Below are 21,481 nucleotides of genomic sequence, written 5' to 3' on the forward strand. Positions count from 1 at the left end.
AAAGAACTGAAAATAGATACTGGATATTCAAGTGGTTCCAAGCCTCACCTATCAGCTTCTAACAGCAATAACTCACAATGACCGAGCCACAGCAGCCCTCTGATTAACTGTGAAGTCAAAGTCAAAGTTATGTTATGACTGACAGTCAGCTGGCCAGTCTGTCTTTGTGACCAGTACCCATCTGGGATGCAAGACCAGATTTTTACTGTCAGACAGTTATGCGTTTGCTGATGTGGGTCGCCCTCTCTGATCAGAGGACAGGTCTGTTGTTTACAATTGCTGCTGGCCCTCGCCAGAACAGTCATTCTCAGGTCCAAGTCCAGCAGGACACATGACCATATTTTACTCTCAGATTCCAGACTCCCACAAGCTGGAGGGTCAGGTCCCCGTATTTATATCTCCCAGGAGCAGGGTGGCCCAGTTATAGCCCCAAGCACTAGGTTCTCTTTTTGTCACCTCCCATGACCCACAGGGCTATGGTGGAGGTATTCGAATCCACCTCCACATGGGGTCACTAACTGCAAAAGCTATGTATAAGGGGTGGGCCTTCTCAGCCCTTGCACCACAACCTACAGTGGTCTATTGTGCTTAACTGCAAAAGGTAACTGGTCCTGCTTATAACTTCTCAGCACAGACCACACAGAAAACACCGTTCCTCTGTTGCAGTGAAACTGTTGCTTAGAAGACATGATATATTCCATGTTGCATGTACAACCACTTGCATGGACTGCGCAGAAATCACCATTCCTCTCTTGTTGTTTATGGGCCACTGCCTAGTAATGGAAGACTGTTATGACTCCACATTTCTTGCTTTGAGTAAATATGCCACAGTACTGTGACATATTTGCTCAAAGAAAGAATTCTGGAGCCAGAAGAAATGTTCACTGCTATGGAACAACACAATAACAACACGTGACCTGGTGTGTTTTATGCAGTCAGCACCATGATCCCAGAGCAAGAGGGACACATGCAACAACAGTGGCGATATCAGAAGCTGTATTTTGTGTGCAGTCCACACCAAGGCTACATAAGGAGTCAATTCTGAGTTGTGAGTCAGTCCAGCCTGGAAGCTAGCAACCCAAGGAAGTACCAGCAGAAGCCAGTCTGCGAAGATGTGAGCCCAGAAGCAGAGGGACACTGGAGGCAGCTGTCAAGCAACATGACTGAGAAAACTAGTCCACATGTGACAGTGATTTGTGGAGTGTAGTCACAAGCCATAAAGATGTCCAATAAATCCAATCATCAATCCAGAACTTGTCTACAGTCTCTTTAACACATGACAATATACTGCAATTCATCAATATCCTAAATGTGAAGTAAAAAAAAAACTAAAACAAAGTAATTTTCAGTCATGACTGTCATATTAACAAATCTCTAATGACTGAAATACGAAAAATAGGGTACAAATTAGGAGGAAACTAAGGTGTGTTCTATCATGAGCAACCAACATTTTGCTGTATATCAAATATAACTCACGTTACGTTTTACTAGCCTGCATACGTACCTTGATTTGTATTTTGTCATAAAAAATTCATATGAATCCAGCGTGCCTTCATCTCTTTCAAAATTAAGCCATGCATTCCCAATGCTTTCAGGCCAGTCCTGGGTTGATGTAAGAGCACGTGCGAACAGGCGTCTTAAGTGTTTGCTATCACCAAATGCCCTATGAATCAAACAAACATGTGATAATTTCAGTACTTCTTTGCTAGGACAGCAAGAGAGAATCTGAACATTAAAATGTAACAGATCTATGAACATGGGGAGGAAGGACATCATTTACTCAAACACAGACGAATATGAACCATCTATCCAAAAAATGGAATCATGAAATAAAAATGCCAGTCAACCATTTACAAAATTCATTTTATTCATTATCACAACCTACCAGTCGTAACATTGCTCAAAATGTTTTAAGAATTACATCAAGGAGTTGTTGATTCAGCAATGCCAGATCACCAGTGCTACCTAAACAGTCACTGTTTAGGAGTCCTTAATCACTGCAACACCATATGATTCCAGAATTTGTAAGGAACCGGAGTCCATGATCTGTATGCAGTGTCCGTCTTTTAGTGCACTCAATTTCACTTGTTATTTCACAACATGTTTCGGCACTATAGTGCCATCATCAGGTGCTCCATTTACGTTAATCTATTTCATTGCTTGCCATTATGTCATTGTAAAATTTAAAAAGTATTTAAAAATACTTATAAATTAAATTAAAAATTAATTTTACAATGACATAATGGCAAGAAATGAAATAGATTAACGTAAATGGAGCACCTGATGATGGCACTATAGTGCCGAAACATGTTGTGAAATAACAAGTGAAACTGAGTGCACTAAAAGACGGACACTGCACACATATCATGGACGAAAATCAGTGCAATAGGACGCTAAAACAAAACATTAAGGAACAGGAGACCTTGTGCCCAATCTGTACAGAATCACTGGCCCTCAGACAGCTAATAAAAGAAACATAAATTGTAAGAAAATCATGCATAAAGATATATCATCACCCTTCCTAGCATCAGAGGTTACAAATACTGCTCCTTGTTCTACACAAGTTCTAAAAATGTGGTTTCATTTGAATGCACAATTCCATTTAAAGAAGACAATTATGGAGATAAAAATTTAAGCAATCTTCAGAATAAATAAAAGTACTGTAACATATTTTGCTACTGAAGATGCCGTTCAGATTGTTAATTGGTTTATTTAACAACTTACAAGTTGTAACTACAAATACTTATAACACTGTTACGGGTTTACACACTTTACAACCCTACACAATAGTCTCTTCACTCTATCTTCAGTATAACACACGTTCCATTCTTCTTCCTGCTACTGCTTCTATGTTTCAACTGTCTTCCATCTGGCTTCACAATCCACAGTTGCTACAACTGAGCTCAGCAACTGTTAGACTTCCACTGTCTTCGGCGGCTGCTACAATTTAACCCTCTCCTTACGCATTTCAGTCTCCCTTATAAACCCTCAGTCAGACAGTGGAAAACCCACATTGCTTCACTGTTGCGTAAACACTGTGTTTACAGGCGTTGCTGGGCAATGCTGCCAAGGTGTTTATTGCTGCGTAGCAACCAGCTCACTTCAGCTCTACTCGGCATGGCATGGAGAAACATCGCTTTCTCTACTGTTGCATAACCTTGTTTCCACTGTTGAGTAACTTGGCAACCGATCATTTATCAAGGGTCTGTCTTCGTGGTAACTCTTTCCACCTCCTGCTGCCCAGCAACAGTTAGACATGTCACAATACTAAAAGGTTCAAAAGAAACATAATGTAGTAAGAAGACAGATTGCTTAAATGGCATAATGCTAATGACACACAAATCATCCAATCCATTACTGATAATCACATTTCATGGAACACATGCATAGCTGCAGCAAGGTTGAAAATGCCAAGAAATTACATAACTATATTAAATACATGGAAAGATGAAGACTGCGTAACATTTTACAAATTACTGGAAAAGTTAAGAGGCGAAGTAACTCAGACATGTCCATATTAATGGGATATTTTAATACAAAAACAGACAACAATAATACCAAAGGAAATACTGGCACATTTTATGAAGTCATCAACAGCAATAATGAGGGAAAACTGAATAAGATTTTGAATTATACAAAATAAGAGAGTAATAAATACAATATACGAACGTACACAAATATAACAATCAAGTTCCTTCCGTCAAATGTGACACTTTTTTAAGTTTTCCACCTCGTCAGCACCTGCCTTACATGTTTCGGTTCACCACGGAGCCATCATCAGAGGCATTTATAGTAGAAAAAGAAATCACCAACACACAAAACTTCACTTTGTCCAAGATAGCCACGTTCCAGTTAATTAAAATAATTACAAATAGTTAAAATTACCCAGAATGTCGGTTCACTAAAAGTTTTTCACACACCACAGTAGCTTCCTTATTTGATTCGTCGTTAATTCTGTAAAATTATGTTTCGTTATTTGAAGTAAGAATTCTTAAAATCCCTAGAATTCTTTCCCGCTTGGCCCAATCTTTTTGCTTCGGGATGTTGTTGACGTGTGTTGTCNAACTGGAACGTGGCTATCTTGGACAAAGTGAAGTTTTGTGTGTTGGTGATTTCTTTTTCTACTATAAATGCCTCTGATGATGGCTCCGTGGTGAACCGAAACATGTAAGGCAGGTGCTGACGAGGTGGAAAACTTAAAAAAGTGTCACATTTGACGGAAGGAACTTGATTGTTAATTGGTTAGTGTGACGGACCAGAATGAAAGACCGTACACAAATATACCTTGTCCATAGAAACTCATGATCCATCGCTGATTATGTTACTTTAAATCAAAAGAGCATGGGCATAATAATTTTGCAGCGTACAGTAAAACCATCAAAGCACAATACGGCAACTCAGCTCAACAATGTAATACTGATATGTTCTTAATGGAGAAGCACTGGAAAATTCCCAAGTAACAAAAAATGAATGCAATGCTCTGACCACTACCATGGACTTTAGATCCACTGGCTAGTATTGCCAAATAACCAAAAATTTCAGAATGAGCTGGAAGTGTAAATATAAGTTTATGTGCATACTAAATGAAGACCAGTTACAGAACATATATATGTGTGCATACAGTATTCAGTCCATTTTCATTTAGATATAAATGTATGTGAAACATCAAAGGATCTTCTGTCTGAAGGATTGTTACAATCAGATTTACAAACCTCTCCCACTGAATGTACTCAAGCCACATGGCTGCTGTCTTGTCATGCCCCTGACTGAGGATGTCACTCCATAAACGCCGGAACTCCTCCGGGTTCTTACAGTATGCAGCTTCAATGCGAGCCCAGTATTGTAGAATATCACAACCAGGATCACCCTCAAGGCCAAAATCTGAAATATTAAAGACCAAAATGTGACAGTCTTAACGCATATGAGATTACAGTCATGTCTGCCTCTAAAGCTACCCATGCCTGTACAAAAATCGAATTAAATATCCACAATGAAACAAAGTTAAAATTAATGTGCGTGTGTGTGAGCAACATGCATGCATGCATGCGCGCATGGGAGTGTGTATGTCCATCACCATTATTACCAGCAAGATCATCCTGGGACTGGAAGTCTTGCATACCAATGATGCAACCATGGATTTGGGGTGTAGTGTGCTACAACTGGGTGATGAAGAAGAGCTACTGTGGTGCATCAGGATATGATCATGTTCATCTCCCTACATTTTGGGTTAGAACACCAGTCTAACACCTAAGGGAAGTTCCTGTAACAATGGCTGCAGATCACCAGTCACAGAAGCATCCTAAGGGAGGTAAACCCTCAAAAGGACTGTGGAACTCAAGATGAGCACCCCCTAAAGAGAGAGTAGTTTAAGTACAGCAGCACAAGACTGAATCCACAAAGAATGAAGGCTGAACACCATCAAAACTAGAGGAAAAACACTGAAACCTGTATGATGTTGCAGTGCCATTCATTGGGTTAACTGCAGACCTTACAGGCTATGCCACCTCAGAACAGAAGAAATGGTGGTATGCCTGTAAGCTACTTGGGAAGAGCAGTCTTAAGGAAGGATCAATGAGACATGATGACCGGAATAGCAGAGCCTGAGAAGCCATCCAATGCTAGGCAATTGCTCAGTAAATTCCCACGGCCACAGATATGTATGAAACAATGGAAAAACCACTGGAAGTTGTGTTATTTATGCAGCCCATACCAAGGTTATATAACATGGTTACACATGACTCTGTGAAACAGAAAAATACAGGCCATGGGTCTCACAGAGCCAGAAAACAAGAATGATAATGCTGGCAACGGCCAGTAACAATTCACCAGCCAGGACATCAGTGCATGGAGTGATCTCAGAACTCAGTCAGAGTTGTGAGACACAAAAATATGGCATGGGTCTCATGGCCCCTGGAACCAAGAATAACTCTGTGATACACAGGGTTGGTACTGCTGCCTGTCCTCACCAGCACAGTAATTCTTGGTTCCAAGTCCCGTGGGGCTCATGTGGTCCATACCTGCCTGCCAAATTGCTGCTGGCCCTCAACAGCACAGTGATTCTTTGTCCCAAGTCCTGTGGAACTCTTGTGGTCCATACCTGACTGCCTGCTAAATTGCTGCTGGTCCTGACCAGCATAGTGATGCTTGGTTCCAAGTCCCATGGGACTCATAACAATACTTTAATGTCTAATGGCTCTGGTCCATAGGTCTGGTCTAGTCTGATCTGGTATGGTGAATTGCTGCTGGCTGTAGCCAGCAGAGTCCATACAGTTGTGTGTCCCTCCCCATATAATTTCAGGATAGACTGCATACCAAACTATGTCTCCAACAGTTCCTCTATTGCTCTGTGCATATTCATTGCCATAGGAACATGTTTACCGAGCCCTTGCCTAGTTATGGACATCTCCACAATTCCAGCTCTCAGTAGTTATATACCAATATGTTATTATTTTGAAAGAAACCACTTAGAAGGCCTGGATATAGATGTCTAACAGTCATTAAAACTTCTACTGACTGACTACTTCAGAGTCCTCATCCCAGTGCCAGCTGGCAAGATGAACAGAAGGCAATATTGAGGATCTCCCACTGAAACTGGTTCAGGATGTAATAAACTAAACTAGCTCACAACAGAGTCCAATGGCAGACCCAAAAGATTTTTTTTAATATGTGACTACTCTCTGGTTAAGAAAGAGCCTGTAGCATAAAGTGGGTCAGTTTATGATACAGATTGATATCAACAACCAACTGCTCAAATTTTCTGCATTATATGAGAATACCTGCTCTGTTTGAGCATGGTATTACTACTACCAAATGCCCATTACTTACACTGTGCAAGATGATCACAGGCTCTGTTGAATGTTGTTCTTAGTTCTTCCATCTGTGTTGACTGATGATCTGTACCCCAGTCTACTCTACGCCTCATGTACTCAATATAACACAGCCACAAACTGCGATAATCTTCTGCAGTACTGAATCCCACTGACAATGCTTGCTCCATCACATCTGAAATGTATGACAAAATTTTATTGAAAATTGATAATGCATGATATAGCTCATGGATTATAATGGAATATAGATTAACATATGTTACTCAAGTACATACAGCAAAATGACCATTCAACGTTTCTTTGGAGAGCAATGGATCTGAACACAAAACTAAGGAAAATTTTAAAGAAGAAAACCTCACTGCAGTTCTTTAATTATGATGTTTGAAATCTGATGTTAAACGAAGGAAAGTGGAGATGATGCTGTATGTGATCATTCTATTTTTTTCTCAGAAATAACTTTCCCTATAACAAAGAGTCTAAATTAGTATCATCCTGGGATTCACTGCCAAGGTTTATAAATCATAAATACCTTAAATGCACAGGGAATACATCAAGACAGAATCCCTTAATTTGGGGGGATTACAGCAATAAGTAGGTGGGAACTAGAAAACAAATATACAACCCATGAACAGGATCTAAACATGCTTGACATAAAATTACATTACACTGATGTTAAACGAGGGAAAGTGGAGATGACGCTGTATGTGATCATTCTATTTTTTTTTTCTCAGAAATGATTTTCCCTATAACAAGAGTCTAAATTAGTTTCATCCTGGAATTCACTGCCCAAGGTTTATGAATCATAAATACCTTAAATGCACAGGAAATACATCAAGACAGAATCCCTTAATTTGGGGGGATTACAGCAATAAGTAGGTGGGAACTAGAAAACAAATATACAAGCCATAAACAGGATCTAAACATGCTTTACATAAAATTACATGCAGCTTAAAACAAAAGGAATGACTTAGCACTTCATACAAAAATGTTTTGAGAAAAATGTGCTAATTAAGAATGCCAAAATTTTTATAACAAAAATAAGTGCAAAATATCAAAGAAGGCTCTTAATGTGTGCAATCATATACAGAGTTTCAGAAAAGTAATGTTACACTTTTATTTATATTTACAATTTCGTTACTGTTCTGTACTATGCTGTTTGTATTACAACAAAAGATTCTAAAAGTTTCAAAAGATGTCAGAACTACTATAAACAAGACAAACACTGAACACAAAAAGTATGCAACAGATGCAAAACAAAACTGCAATTGTGAATCACTTGTGCAGTGGCCAGTGTGATAAGGCAACCATCCCATTTGCTTATATTTTCTTACAGAAGAATAACATGGAAAACAAGAGTAGTCATATTTGTTTATGGTAACACATGACTCATTTCCTGTCCAACACTGCAATAACAAACTGCAACTGAGATCCCACTTCAAATGCAATAAAGTTACAATATACAATTCATTAATCTGGGGCAGGTTTTCCCTGAGTACTTCGGTTTCCCCTGCCAATCCTCATTCCATCAAATCTCCATAGGCATTACCACCAGTAAAGGTACAACAGGACATATGGAGGNTATCATGTATAATGATTCATGGATGAAATAAAATTGAATTGAGTTGTACATATCCACCCAATTATGATCAGTAGTTGACAGAAACATGTCAGGATTTTACGCAAATTGAAACAATTAGTTGGTTATAATCGATATACCATCTATGAATGTTATGTACAAGATTAATAACACACAGCAGGGCTTTAATCATACACAATAGGATGCAATGAGTAAAAATCACTTACAGGCTTCATATAAAAATGGAGAACGGCAGCATATGGCTAAATAACTAAACGTCAAACACTATATCCAAAATACCTTTAACCTCATCAAACGGCTTTTTGTATCTCTCAAGAGCCCTCAGATAATGCTGCCACAATGGAGAACTCCAGGGACAATTCCGAACTGCCCGTTTGCAAACAGATAGAACAACAGTATCTATTTTGAGTACAGAATCCAAATATTCAATGTACTCAAGCCACATTGAAGCATCAAGGCACAAGTCAGCAACCGTCCGTTCATAGAGACACTGAACTCGAGCTGGATCATTCTTGGACATTTCATACTGGAGGTATGCTCGATAATGATCTGCTTTGCTGGCATTATCGGAGCTCAGCTGAAATATTGAACAGGACATAATGAGACAGCACTTCTTCATAGCAAGAAGTTTCAGACAGAGTTCATAAAGCGACTATCCTACTGCAGACCTTCACACCCACAAATCTTGAGTTGTTAATGCTACATTAAGGTACTTACACAGTAGCGTAGCTGGTTGAGGCATTATCCTACAAGACAAAAGGTCATTGAATCGAATCCCGATGAGGTGGATTTTTCCAAGTGACCTAATCCTTCCAGCCGTACTATGGCCCTGGGGTCAACTCAGCCTCTAACAGAAATGAGTACCAGGAATATTCCTGGGGGTAAAGGGCAGCCAGCGTGCAAGGCTGACAACCTCACCGACATCTGTGAGTCAATTGTCTAGAAAATGTGGGAGCCTCTAGATCTCACAAACCTATGGGCCTTCACGGCCTGTTACAGGGATACCTTTACTTTACTTATAATACACAGACATCAACTGAATATGAAATAACACCTCCATCCTGTTTTGTATTATGGAAATTTTTATGGGTATTATTAAATAAACATACGTGAACATCAACATTTTGAAACTCCATTAAACCAAAGTTTGTTATATATTATTTACATAATATTATTACTTTATTTTATATAATGACTTGTTGAGAAAGGACTGATTAATATCATGATGAAATTAACAATAAACTTGCAACTGTTTTTAAAAAGTAGGCTCTACACTTCACACCTCTCCCTTACATTCGCCTATGTACTACACAGTTGGCATGTTTCGTATAACCATCTTAAGGGCACAGAAAACCTCAGCAGAAAGTTCATTACATGCTTCAATGGCCAATTTGTAAAATACACTGAACAGTTTTACATTAAGAAAACAGAAAAATTGTATAATCCAAAATTACCTTTACATTTGAAGAGTTCAATCTTCTGGGATAAAATGCCACAGAGTCCACTGAAACGCAACTGACATCACCTCCAGCATCATGATTAAAGAAAAAGCAGTGCAAGAAACTAGCATGAAAGCAGATGGCAAGTGACTTGTTACTCCAAAATTTCAGTCAACTTTCAATGGACTACACAATATTACAATCCCACAAAACAGAACTCTTCATAACCACCACTGTGAAAACCCAAAAATCCTATATAATTTTACATTTGTCTCATCTAGAACTTACATAAACTGACAAAGAAATGAACTTGTGTGTACTACATGCACACATTCCAATACACTACTCAGTTCCGCAACACATATAATTCAATATGTATACAGATGTGCTATTACCAGCTGTTCTTCATAAGGAAGGATCTTGCTCAATTTCAGGAGTGCAGTTTTGAAACCAGATTCAATATTCTTTATGTCCACACCATCTCTCCTGCTTGGCTCTTCATTCAGCCACTCTGTGAACTCTTGGTATGTTTTCTCCATGTCAAGTAGTGGACAAGCCATCTGGCGACGAAATATGGTAACCAAACGGTTCTTCTGAGCAGCCAATTCCTGCTGCTGGCTCTCACTTAAGTCAGTATCAGCTCTGGACTGTAAGAAATTTCATAATATAGAGGAAAATGAGAAGTTCTATGAAGAACGTGACATCTGGAGTTTGTGGTAGTCTTGTGGTTTTACTGATGATACCAAGCTTTTGTCATGGACATGACACTACTGCCCTTCAAATGTTTCAATCTATCATCAATCACATTATACGTAGGTAAGTCAGTAAGTAAGTTACAAATGGATATAGAACTTAAACAAATAAGAATACTGACTTGAAAAATGCTTTTATTTCTCAACATAATCTCCCTGTACATTGAGGCACTTGTCCCATCGTTTCACAAGCCCCTGAAAGCCAGCAGCATAAAATTCTTTGGGCTGCTGTCAGAACCAGGCGGTGACTGGGATCATGAAGACATACTGCTCACCAAATTCCAGCCTCAAGGACAAATCGTAAATGCCGACTCCTACTGTAACATCCTCTGGAAACTTCGTAAGGAAGCAACCAGGACTCCTCACCAAAGGCGTGTTGCTCTTCTATGACAACGTGGGTCCCCATACTGCCAACAAGACAAACGAGACACTGCGAAATTTCAAGTGGGTAGTCCTCGAGCACCTTCAACATAGCCCCGACCTTGCTCCAAGTGACTTCCATTTGTTCGACCCTCTTAAACATCATCTTTCGGCTGAACATTTTCCTGATGATGAAGCTGTAGAAAGGGAAGTCACCTCCTGATTTCGACAGCAGCCTAAAGAATTTTATGCTGGTTTTCAGGGGCTTGTGAAACGATAGGACAAGTGCCCCAATGTACAGGAAGATTATGTTGAGAAATAAAAGCATTTTTCAAATCAATACTTTTATTTGTTTAAGTTCTATATCCATTTGTAACTTACTTATAGACTTACCCTCATACATTGGTGTATTTCTGTCCATAATTTCTGCTAGTACCAACTCGATGTTTTCTTTGCTCGCTATAATCTGAAGGAATCAGTCCGTCACAGTATTTATATCTGTTTACACGTGAACAGAATATCACAAAGATTTGTAGGTATAATTATGATCAAGGTACATAAATATTCCACATACCTACATATAATGGTGGATTAAATTACTGCCAACAAAGCAAAAGTTGAATGTAAATTTTACATAACCATCAGTTGTTTTATACAAAAAAAATTAACTTAAAACAAAACATCAACAACCTTTCAGAACATAATGTTAAATGGTGGCTCAAAACACACAAATTCATCCAAATCTGAAGATCAATTTCTTTCAAAATCATATGACTTTCTCTTACATACTATTATATATAATAGAAAGTAAAATACGTGAAAATAAAAAGGCCACCTATCTGTATCATAACATACAAGGGTGGTCAGATATTAAAGTACAACTGTCTGTTATATATGGCCTGCAAGCAACATCTCGATATCACTTGCATATACTGGTATGTCGGGCAGAGGAGAAGGAGCCATACTAGTCTCGTTCTCAATCCAAGTATCTCAGCTTTACAAACAAACAAAATGGCCAGTGCGATTGAAAATTATTCCACATTTGAGGTTCGTGAGATGGTCAGATTTTTGTAAGCAGCAGGAATGAGTCAGATCAAGATTCATCGCATGGTTGGTGAGTGTTTACAGCCATAACGTTTTCAGCTGAACAACAAATTTAAAGATGGCCAAACAACACTGAATGATGATCCACAGAAACACAGAGGCAGACCAGGGACATCACACACACTGATGAAAACTGTGTCACTGTCAAAGGTTTGATAAGGGAAGATCGAAGAGTCAACATTCATGAAATTGCTGAAGTGACAGGTATTGCAAAAAGCACTGTGCATGAAATCATCTCAGATTTAAACTTCTATAAAGTATTGATAATGCTCACCTAGGAGCACAAAAGCAAAAGAATGGCCGCTTCACTTGAAAATCTTTGCCATTTTCAAGATGAAGGAGAATCATTTGCGGAAAGCACCTTTACAGGAGATGAAACCTGGGTATATGAGTTCACTCCAGAGTCAAAAAGAAACTCCACAACTTGAAAACATCCTCATTCACCCACTACAAAAAAAATTCAAAATTGAGCCATATGTGAAAAAAACAATGGTGACCGTGTTCTGGGATTTCTCCCACCAAAAACAACAATCAACAGCAATAAATACTGGGAAACTCTTGAAAAATTGTGTGAAGTCATTAAAAGAAAGAGATCAGGACAATTAACCACTGGACTAAGGATTCTGCATGATGAAGCATGACCTCCCACTTCAGTCCAGGCAGCAGCATCATTGCAAAAGCAAAAGTGGGAAGTTCTGAAGCATCCACCACATAGTCCTGATCTAGTGCCATCAGATTTCTACCTCTTTGGGCCATTTGAGAACTCCTAATCAGGAAAAAGATTTGAGGACCAAAATGCATTGCAAAACACAGTTGTGCAATACTTCACATCTGTTGGAAAGGAACACTACTCTGAAGGAATGTTTTAACTTGTAAAACGATAGGACAAATGTCTGAATGCTAATGATGACTATGTGGAAAAATAAACATTAGTACGTAGTGTTTCTTGACTATATTAAAGATTTTTTGCAATAAATTATGTTATGCAATTTGGCGGCGTACCTTTAAATTCAGACATCCCTCATACTTTCACTGTTGTAACTTGCTATCTCACTGTCAATCAAAAATGATCAAGTATTGGTGGTATACAGTAACACAGTTACACAGAGAATGAAATTAGAGCCCCAACACTATATATTATTACCTGTAACATCGTCAGCATCACATTCTCAAACTCACGATATGCCTCCCACAAAATAGCCCCCTTAGCAGCATGAAGACCAGCAGCTGTAAGAGCACGCTCAAATGTATTTCTCACTGTTTTAACACCATCCTGCAGTCCCATGTTGCCAATACTGAACTGAGCATACTCCAACCAGAGATCAACCGCTGAAAATTACAGAAGTGAATTAGTATTATTGCTCTTGGCGGCGGCAGTGGGGATGGGGGGCCGTGGTTGTGACAGTAGTTCAATTTATTTATGACAGTGCTTGCTAACAGCCGAATCCTATAACAGAGAATCACTTAAAATGTGGAATACAAAAAATACAAAATTAAATAATAATGAAATGTGCAGGATTTGAGGTTCTCACGATGTTAGTTTTGAAAGAATCTATCTTCAGAGATATAACACGGTGTAGTCTGCTGAAGGTCAACTGATGTTTTGCAGGAACATCTTCAGGATCAAGCAGGCAGTTTCAAAGTGCTACTCTCTAAACATTCCTTGACCTCCTATCATCAAGTTACTTGCACATACCATGATACTTATATAATTAATCAGACTCATTGCAAAAAATCTATATAGGTGAACTGCAATAATGCTTCAGCACGCAGAGAAATGTCAAGTTCTCAAGATTATTAACAGAGGCTGGTTGGTTCCATGCATAAATACAGAATGCATCATATCTTTATTTTTGTCCTGCCTCTTTCTCAGTTTAATGGTCATGATCTCCACACACATACTGTGTCCCCTCTCTGAAATTCATAACTCAGAAACACTGCACTGCAGTGTGTTGTTCATGTGTTTCTATTTTTTTTATTGCTAGTGGGGTGAGACTAAGTCCCTTGCACTGCGGCCACTTCTGGCCTATTGTACCAGCCCCAGATGATAGGTGAGGGTGATTGTGGAGCAATTGGTGGAATGAAGATTGGCAGGGGAAACCGAAGTACTCGGAAAAACCTGCCCCAGCACCACTCTGTCCACCACAAACCCCACTTGACCAGACCCGGGATCGAACCCAGGCCGCCGCAGTGGGAAGCCAACGACTAACCGGTTGAGCTATGGCACGACCCAGTATGTGTTTCTAACTGGAATAAATTTCCTGAAGTTAGCCTCAGAACTAAACAGATCTGATGTTCACCCAAATCAAACAAGGTAAACTACTTCATCGCTAAGCACAAGCAACAGAAGTACAAAATCAGTTACTAACTGAAAGACAATTGGTATAATACAATAATGACAAGCAAAAACATTCTAGGTCAAAGATAAAGCAGCCACTCACTCATACCATTATGCACTCAAGAACTGGAATTTTAACAGTGTAATACAGTGAAGCACTCAATCTGAATCTACAACAGCTACATTTCATCACAGATGCTGTTAGAAAACCAAAAATGTTATCTTTCAGAAACGGTGATGTAGTAAAACCTCACTAATTTGGACTACTGAGGGGAAAGGGCAGTTAAAATTATAGAACATAAATACACTCAACTCTCTATTATCCGGGGGCGGATAAACCGGTTTGTGGCTTAACCAGGGCTACCAGGGCTTTTCTGAGGCTTATATGTTGTTTAATATTCATTCACTTTTGTTTCACATGGTGAGTTGTAACATTATTTTGCCACTAGTGTGAACCGAGCTCTGCATTTTTGGGTCCCGTTATGCTAACACAATGTTCTATGGTAGGGGTGAAAGAATGCAAGGATTTGTGGAAAGTTTCAAGGACAGATACACCGCCCCAGTTAGTCTCTTTGTATCGATCTTCAAGTGCGTTAGCAAAATGTCAGGGTGTAAAAGGAAGTGTGTTGTGTTAAGTATGAAGTCTGATGAAATCCATGGATTCACTGGATTCAGTGAAATGAGATAGCCATAGAATTGACAAGATTGGCTAACCAAGTTCATGGTGGTGAAGAAGTAAACGAGGAAAATATAAGAGAGTGGTTTGACTGTGACTCATGTGAGCCAGGCTTCGAAATGTTAAGCAGTGACGAAATCGTAAGTTTGAGGGGGAGCAGCCAGAAGAGTGGGAAGAAAGTGAGAATGAGGAAGAGGTGGACAGTGCTGCTGGTAAGAAAATATCACATGGTGCTGCTCTTAATCATTTGGAATCCTTACTAGACTATCTTGAGAATGACGAGAACAGTTTATTATGTGACAAGCTAATATTACGTAGGCTTCGTACGGATATCCGCAAAAACGAAAATGCCACAAAAAAGCAAATGACAATATTAAATTTTTTAAGTGTTAAGTGTGAATATTCATACAAAGTGTTGGATGTTGTTGAACATTGTGACTGAAATAACTAGTTCATACTTCAGTGTAATGTAAAAAAAGTATTAAATAAGCCATGAGATGACATAAAAATGAGGCTGAATAAATTTAAATACGGGTAGGCCTATATTACTAAGGGCATTCCGTATATAATGCCTATTTTTTTTTAAGAAAACTACAACGGATACAGAAATCATAATAACGCAGTTAAATAGAGCAAGATTTCAGCTACTTACAGCTATTTTTCCACATAATCACCACCATTTGTTATGCACTTTTGCCATCGATGAACAAGAGCCTGTATGCCACGCCCGTAAAAGTCTGCACCAGCAGAGGCTAGCCACTTTCTTACAGCTGCAATGAGAGCATCATTGTCTGGAAAGTGTTGCCCACGTAGTCCGTCTTTCATAGGCCCAAAGAGATGGAAGTCTGAAGGTGCTAAATCGGGGCTATAAATTGGATGTGGTAGGACAGTCCAGCCAAACTTTGCAATGTGCGCAGTGGTCACCAAACTGGTATGGGGTCCTGCGTTATCGTGTTGCAAGCGAAAGGTTGTCTGCTTCTCTGGCCTGACTCTGGAAATACGGGCTTTCAGCTTAGTCGGCGGCGTCTTGTAGCATTCAGAATTGAAAGTCCCTGGTCGTTATCTGCTGATCTGTTCAGATGAGGTGCTGTTCATTGTGAGGAGTGGCAGCTGGGCAGGGACGCCCAGGGCGTGGCTTATCGTGCACTTCACTTTCGCCACTGTTGAAACGCACTACCCACCGAATCACTGTGCTGACATCCACTGTATTGTCTCCGTATACCTTTAGCAAGTGTCGATGGATGTCAATGGGTACAATATCTTCTGGGATATAATGCTGTATAGTCCACTTAAAGCCAACCAATGTTTAGGAGGAACACATCACCTTCATTTCCAGGGTCAAAAAAGTAGCAGAGCAAGAAACCAACACGAAAGCAGGTGAATGCAAAGTCAGGTGACTTTCGGCAGGCTACACAGTGTTACATCCCAGAAGATGGTACTCTTCAAAATGTATTATGTTCATCTAACAGACAAAATAAGTAAATATTAATATAAAAACTGCTCACAAAGATAGTCCTGGACAGCCCTCTCAAACAGTTCCACAATGGCGCTGCGTTCCGCATCTGAAGCTGCTATATTAATCTCATCCTGCAGCCAAGAAATCCACAATTCTGAAATGAGTAAGGATTTCAAAATGTAAACCACTTCTTTTTCCAGATGCATCATATTTTAAATGGAGTTATACTAAAACATGTTTTATATCAAAATCTCTATGCTATATAACCTATGCAGTTCATTCATACTATTTACAAATTTGTAATTTACAAGAAAATTAGAACAGCCAAGTACATGTAGTCCTCCTTATATGCAAGTTTGAAAAATGCAGTTTCATTCTAACACATTCAATTACTTCAGACTTATTTCAATTAAAAGCAATCACTTAATGTGAACTGCTATCCTCAAAGAGAGGAGAGGAGAATGGGTGGTACTGTGTGCATGGCAGAGGAGCAATAAGAAAGAAGGAAGAAAAATTATGTTTGATTTATGTGATTTCACCCTCTCCATGGTTCTTTTTTTTTGGGGGGGGGGGTATGAAATCCTATAGTATATTTCAGATTAACCATTTGTAGATTACTGAAACTGTATTACCCATGTAATGCTTTCTATTTCAATTTTCATGGCTTATTGGATTTGTAACACTGTCATATACAATATGGACTTGCAAAGTACTCTCTTCATTACATGGACTATGTACTCCTTCACATGTTACACAATCTAATGTGTAAAACTGACAAGCATCTTATCCATATAAACATGAATTAAATTTCCATTCTCTCATACTCATTGGTGGGGGCATGCGGTAGCGTAGTTGGTTGAGGGGCTATGCTACAAGCTGGAAGGTCACGGGTTCAAGTCCCAATGAGGTCATTGGATTTTTTCAGTTGACCTATTCCTTCCAGCCATACTAGGCCCTGGGGTCGACTCAGCCTCTAATAGAAATGAGTACCAGGAATTAATTAAATAATTTTCCTGGGGACTAAAGCGTGGCCGGTGCGTAAGGCTGGCAACCTTACTGCCATCTTTGAGACGATTGTCTAGAAAATGTGGGACCCTCAACGTCTCACAACCCTATGGGCCTTCACGGCCTTGTACAGGGATAGCTTTATTTATTATTTATTCATACTCCTCATTATATGTTTTATGCTGCCTTTCACACAACAAAATCTATTTGCAGACGCACAAAGTTAGAGGGGGGAATAAACAATGAATGCTCTGTCCCCTCTATGCTGACAGAACACTCTGCTACTAGAGTATTTATAGTCATTAACTTACCATCATCCTAGCATAAATAGTTGGATATGCAATATATGTCTGAGTTGAAAGTAAGATAACATTTTTCCAATTATTTGTGGTTGCTCTCTCTTTCATTGACCTGAATAACTGAGTACATCGCACCATTTATCTGTCTGATAGTGTGTTATATTTTAAGTACAGGTTAACCATGTCAAGAGTGATTATTTATTGTTGACAAATTCTAATCCTTTAGGCATTTGGGCAAAAGAATTTCAAGAATGATGTAGTTAATGATGTGACTTTTTCAAGAGATACTGCTGAAGCAATTATGAATGCGAAATAAAATGAATGAATGTATCAAAAAATCCACAAAAATCTGAAATGCAAATTAACATTGAAGTATGACTAAGACACCAAAGCAGATCTGAATTAATGACTGGAATGGCAGATGCATCTGTACATGAAAATCATATAACGGAGCATACACAAAGTTAAGACAAGGGCTTGTCTAGCAATATGCAATATCTAAAACTAATTTCAATATGAAGAAAACTGGAAAAAGAAATGTATTTATAATCTCAATCGGTGAACAGACAAACCTGACTTCTTTCACATGCCTCTGTATTCATGTGCAAAAGTATCAGTAGTTGAAATATAAAATCTTCAATGACTAAGACCATTAGAAATCCAAAATTTCAGAGGAATGTACAGCTGCCATCTGCAGGGTTGAAGATTAAGCCATACAAGAAATCAGCAAAGATAAGGCAGCAAGCAGAACTGAGGTTCACTCTACTTGCCACCTGCTCCTTGTTTGGCTTATTCTTCAACCCTAAAGATCGAGTCAATACATTCTTCTCAGATGCTGGTGGACTTCTATCAGGCTGTACCACATTACACATCAGAAAGTGCTTTTTTTAGACACTGCAGTTACAACCTCAAATCCAGAGAGGGGGACTAGCTCTATTAATTGGATCCAACTGAGTAGGTTTTACCTGAAGACAGTGACAGAATCCAGTCTCTGAAACGACGTGTTTTGAAAAATAAACAGGACGGTTTTTAGAGAGAGACAAGATGATGAATAATGTCCAAAAACATAATATTTGTACTAAGGAGACAGTACTAAGAATGAAACAGGAAACAACAAAAAATATGTTTATATCACATATTTTCAACTGTTTCATCATTTTCAGCACCCAAACAACCTTAGGAAAGGATTTCCTAGGTACCCTTGACAATGGAAAAGAACTGTAATTTCTTTGTCTCCTGATACCCAACAAATATGGACAAGGAAATATGCAACTGCAAAGGGAAAATGTAGTTAATACAACCTTCAACAAGCAGTTGATTTGAAAGAATCCCTTTCTTGATACAGCTTCCACATTAACCATCACACGATTTCAAATCCCATGCTAGATAAGATTTTCATCACTACATAATACAAATGTATTTACCAACATGAAAACACAACACATGTCAGTTCATTTATAGATTAAACACAATCATTAACATGTACCTGAAACCTAGAATTCTGGAAACAACCACTAAAATCATACCTGTTTGACAACCAATTTAAATTCAACAAAGAGGATCATAAGAGAAATATAACAAATCATTTACCTGTGGTTAAGGGGAAATGTCTGCTCATCATCTCTCTTGCTTTACGAAGTCTTTCTATCTCAGCTATCTTCTGGAGAAGTTTTATGAGCTCTATGTATGCATTATAGTCATATGGATTCTGTTCAACCTATAAATATATCATGTATCAAGAATAAACTCTTAATTAACTCAGAACGTGTTAATTTCACTTTACAAAACATGGAGTTCTGAGCAGAACTCATAAAACCTACATTCCTACTGCAGAATTTCAGTCCTACAAATTCTGTACTGTTATTGCCATATCAGGATTGTATAAATTTATAATCCAACAGACCGCAGTGGCGTTCTCTACAATCCTGTGCATATAACTCTTAACAGTGTTCTTTGAAGTTTATGAAGTGTACTCAAAAACAGGAACAAAGAAGTCCAAATTTATGAAAGTCTCCACATCAAATTTCAACAAAAATCTGTGCAAATGTTTACAGCAGGGCTGGGCAAGACTATGGGTTTTAGGCAGCCACTAAGGTGTGGGAAAATAGTAATATTACATCTGTTACTTATAATTTATAGAAGTTTCTGAAGTTAATTTCTGGAAACTTATGAGAACTGAAAAGTACAAAAAATCTCAGAAATATGGCCTTCCAATTATCATTCTTCAGTTCTACATTTCTACGTGAATCTTCATCCTTGATTATGAACATCAGGTAAAAATACCACTTCTGCCTTACATATGACCACTTGGACCTGCGTTAAAGTTAGCAGTTAGCAATTACCAAAATTCACAAAATTCATGGAGCTGATGCAGTGTAAGTCTTCTTCATCTTATTAATTAAACAAGTGTTTCAGTGTTATATATTTGCAAAGAATTCTTCTTTGAAAATATTCATGTTGGAAAAATGTTTTATTATATACAAACGGGTGCAAATTCTGAAATAAAAATTAGTATTTGAGCTTCAAGTTGCACTTAACCTATAAAACTTATTTTTTAGCCATTCTTATTACCCACAAAAATAATTTCTATCATATTAAATAAATAAGTGGTCCAGAGACTTTGAAACAATTTTGATATAGCACTTTTCCATGCAAAAGTCTGTCCAACCCTGTTTAATGGGACACATGGTAAGACAATTTAAGTAAACTAGGCTTTATTTTGAATCAATATGATTGGGCATTTGAATTTCCCAACGTCTAACGAGTGTCCAATGTCATCTTATAAGAAAATCTGTGGAATAGTTTATGGGATACACTGAAAGGTCCATTTAAGGTCCTACATCAACTCAGTTTATTATGGATGAGTGAGAATCAGAATTCCCCAATATTTATCACTTAGTCTTCTACCATCTATAATGTAACAATATCAATATAGATGTAGATGTCACCAATCATATTTAATTCACTAAAATGTTCATTGAAATATTTTAAAATGTTACTAAAATACATATACCACAATACCTTGCATAGTGCAGCTTCGATCAGTCCACATTCACTACAGTCCAGTTTGAAAATTTCAAAAAAAAAAAAAAAAATTTAACTGAACAAAATAAAAATAAATTCTTAAAAATTAGCACACAAAATTATTTTTAATACATAAATGATCGTTCTTTTTAATTTATACAGTCAAGTCTCTTTTTGTGCAGTTTATTTTTATGTGGTTTTAAAGTTATGCAATACGATACATGTTTCAATTTTTTCTGGGGTTCCCCATTGATTACGTATGTACCTATGCTCAGGTCGTTCGATCTTGAGCTGACAGCTATCGCTGGAGGAGGTGGGGTGAGCACTACTTTAATGGAATTTTGGAAGAACTACAACATCAGAAACGTTATCAAAAATATAGGGTAAGCATGGCTTGAATTAACGGCAAGCAATATGAGGGCAGTATGGAAACATATCATACCACATTGTGCAAATGATTTAATTGGTTTTGAAACTCATTTTGCTGAAGTCACTAATAACATGGTGGAAATTGGACAGAAACTTGCTTTCAATGAGTTAGATTCCATCAATGTTAATTGAGTGCATCAAATCAAACACTAATGAACTAGATAATGAAACACTT

The 21,481-nt window shown here is 38.2% G+C and overlaps 1 protein-coding gene across 2 annotated transcripts in view; it reads right to left on the minus strand.

Annotated features, from left to right (window-relative positions):
* LOC111870160 (squamous cell carcinoma antigen recognized by T-cells 3) overlaps nt 1-21,481 on the minus strand; it is a 40,723-nt gene that overhangs the window by 14,719 nt on the left and 4,523 nt on the right. For both annotated transcript variants that reach the window (XM_023862219.2, XM_023862229.2), the window contains exons 2-9: nt 19,444-19,570; nt 16,599-16,703; nt 13,224-13,408; nt 10,259-10,510; nt 8,704-9,001; nt 6,826-7,002; nt 4,713-4,881; nt 1,505-1,663 (exon numbers count right to left, since the gene is read on the minus strand). In XM_023862219.2, the coding sequence (XP_023717987.1) occupies nt 1,505-1,663; nt 4,713-4,881; nt 6,826-7,002; nt 8,704-9,001; nt 10,259-10,510; nt 13,224-13,408; nt 16,599-16,703; nt 19,444-19,570 (1,472 nt within the window). The remainder of the gene's footprint in view (nt 1-1,504; nt 1,664-4,712; nt 4,882-6,825; nt 7,003-8,703; nt 9,002-10,258; nt 10,511-13,223; nt 13,409-16,598; nt 16,704-19,443; nt 19,571-21,481) is intronic.

Source organism: Cryptotermes secundus, unplaced genomic scaffold (genome assembly GCF_002891405.2).
Source record: "Cryptotermes secundus unplaced genomic scaffold, Csec_1.0 scaffold1314, whole genome shotgun sequence".
In the NCBI taxonomy this organism is placed as follows: Eukaryota; Metazoa; Arthropoda; class Insecta; order Blattodea; family Kalotermitidae; genus Cryptotermes; species Cryptotermes secundus.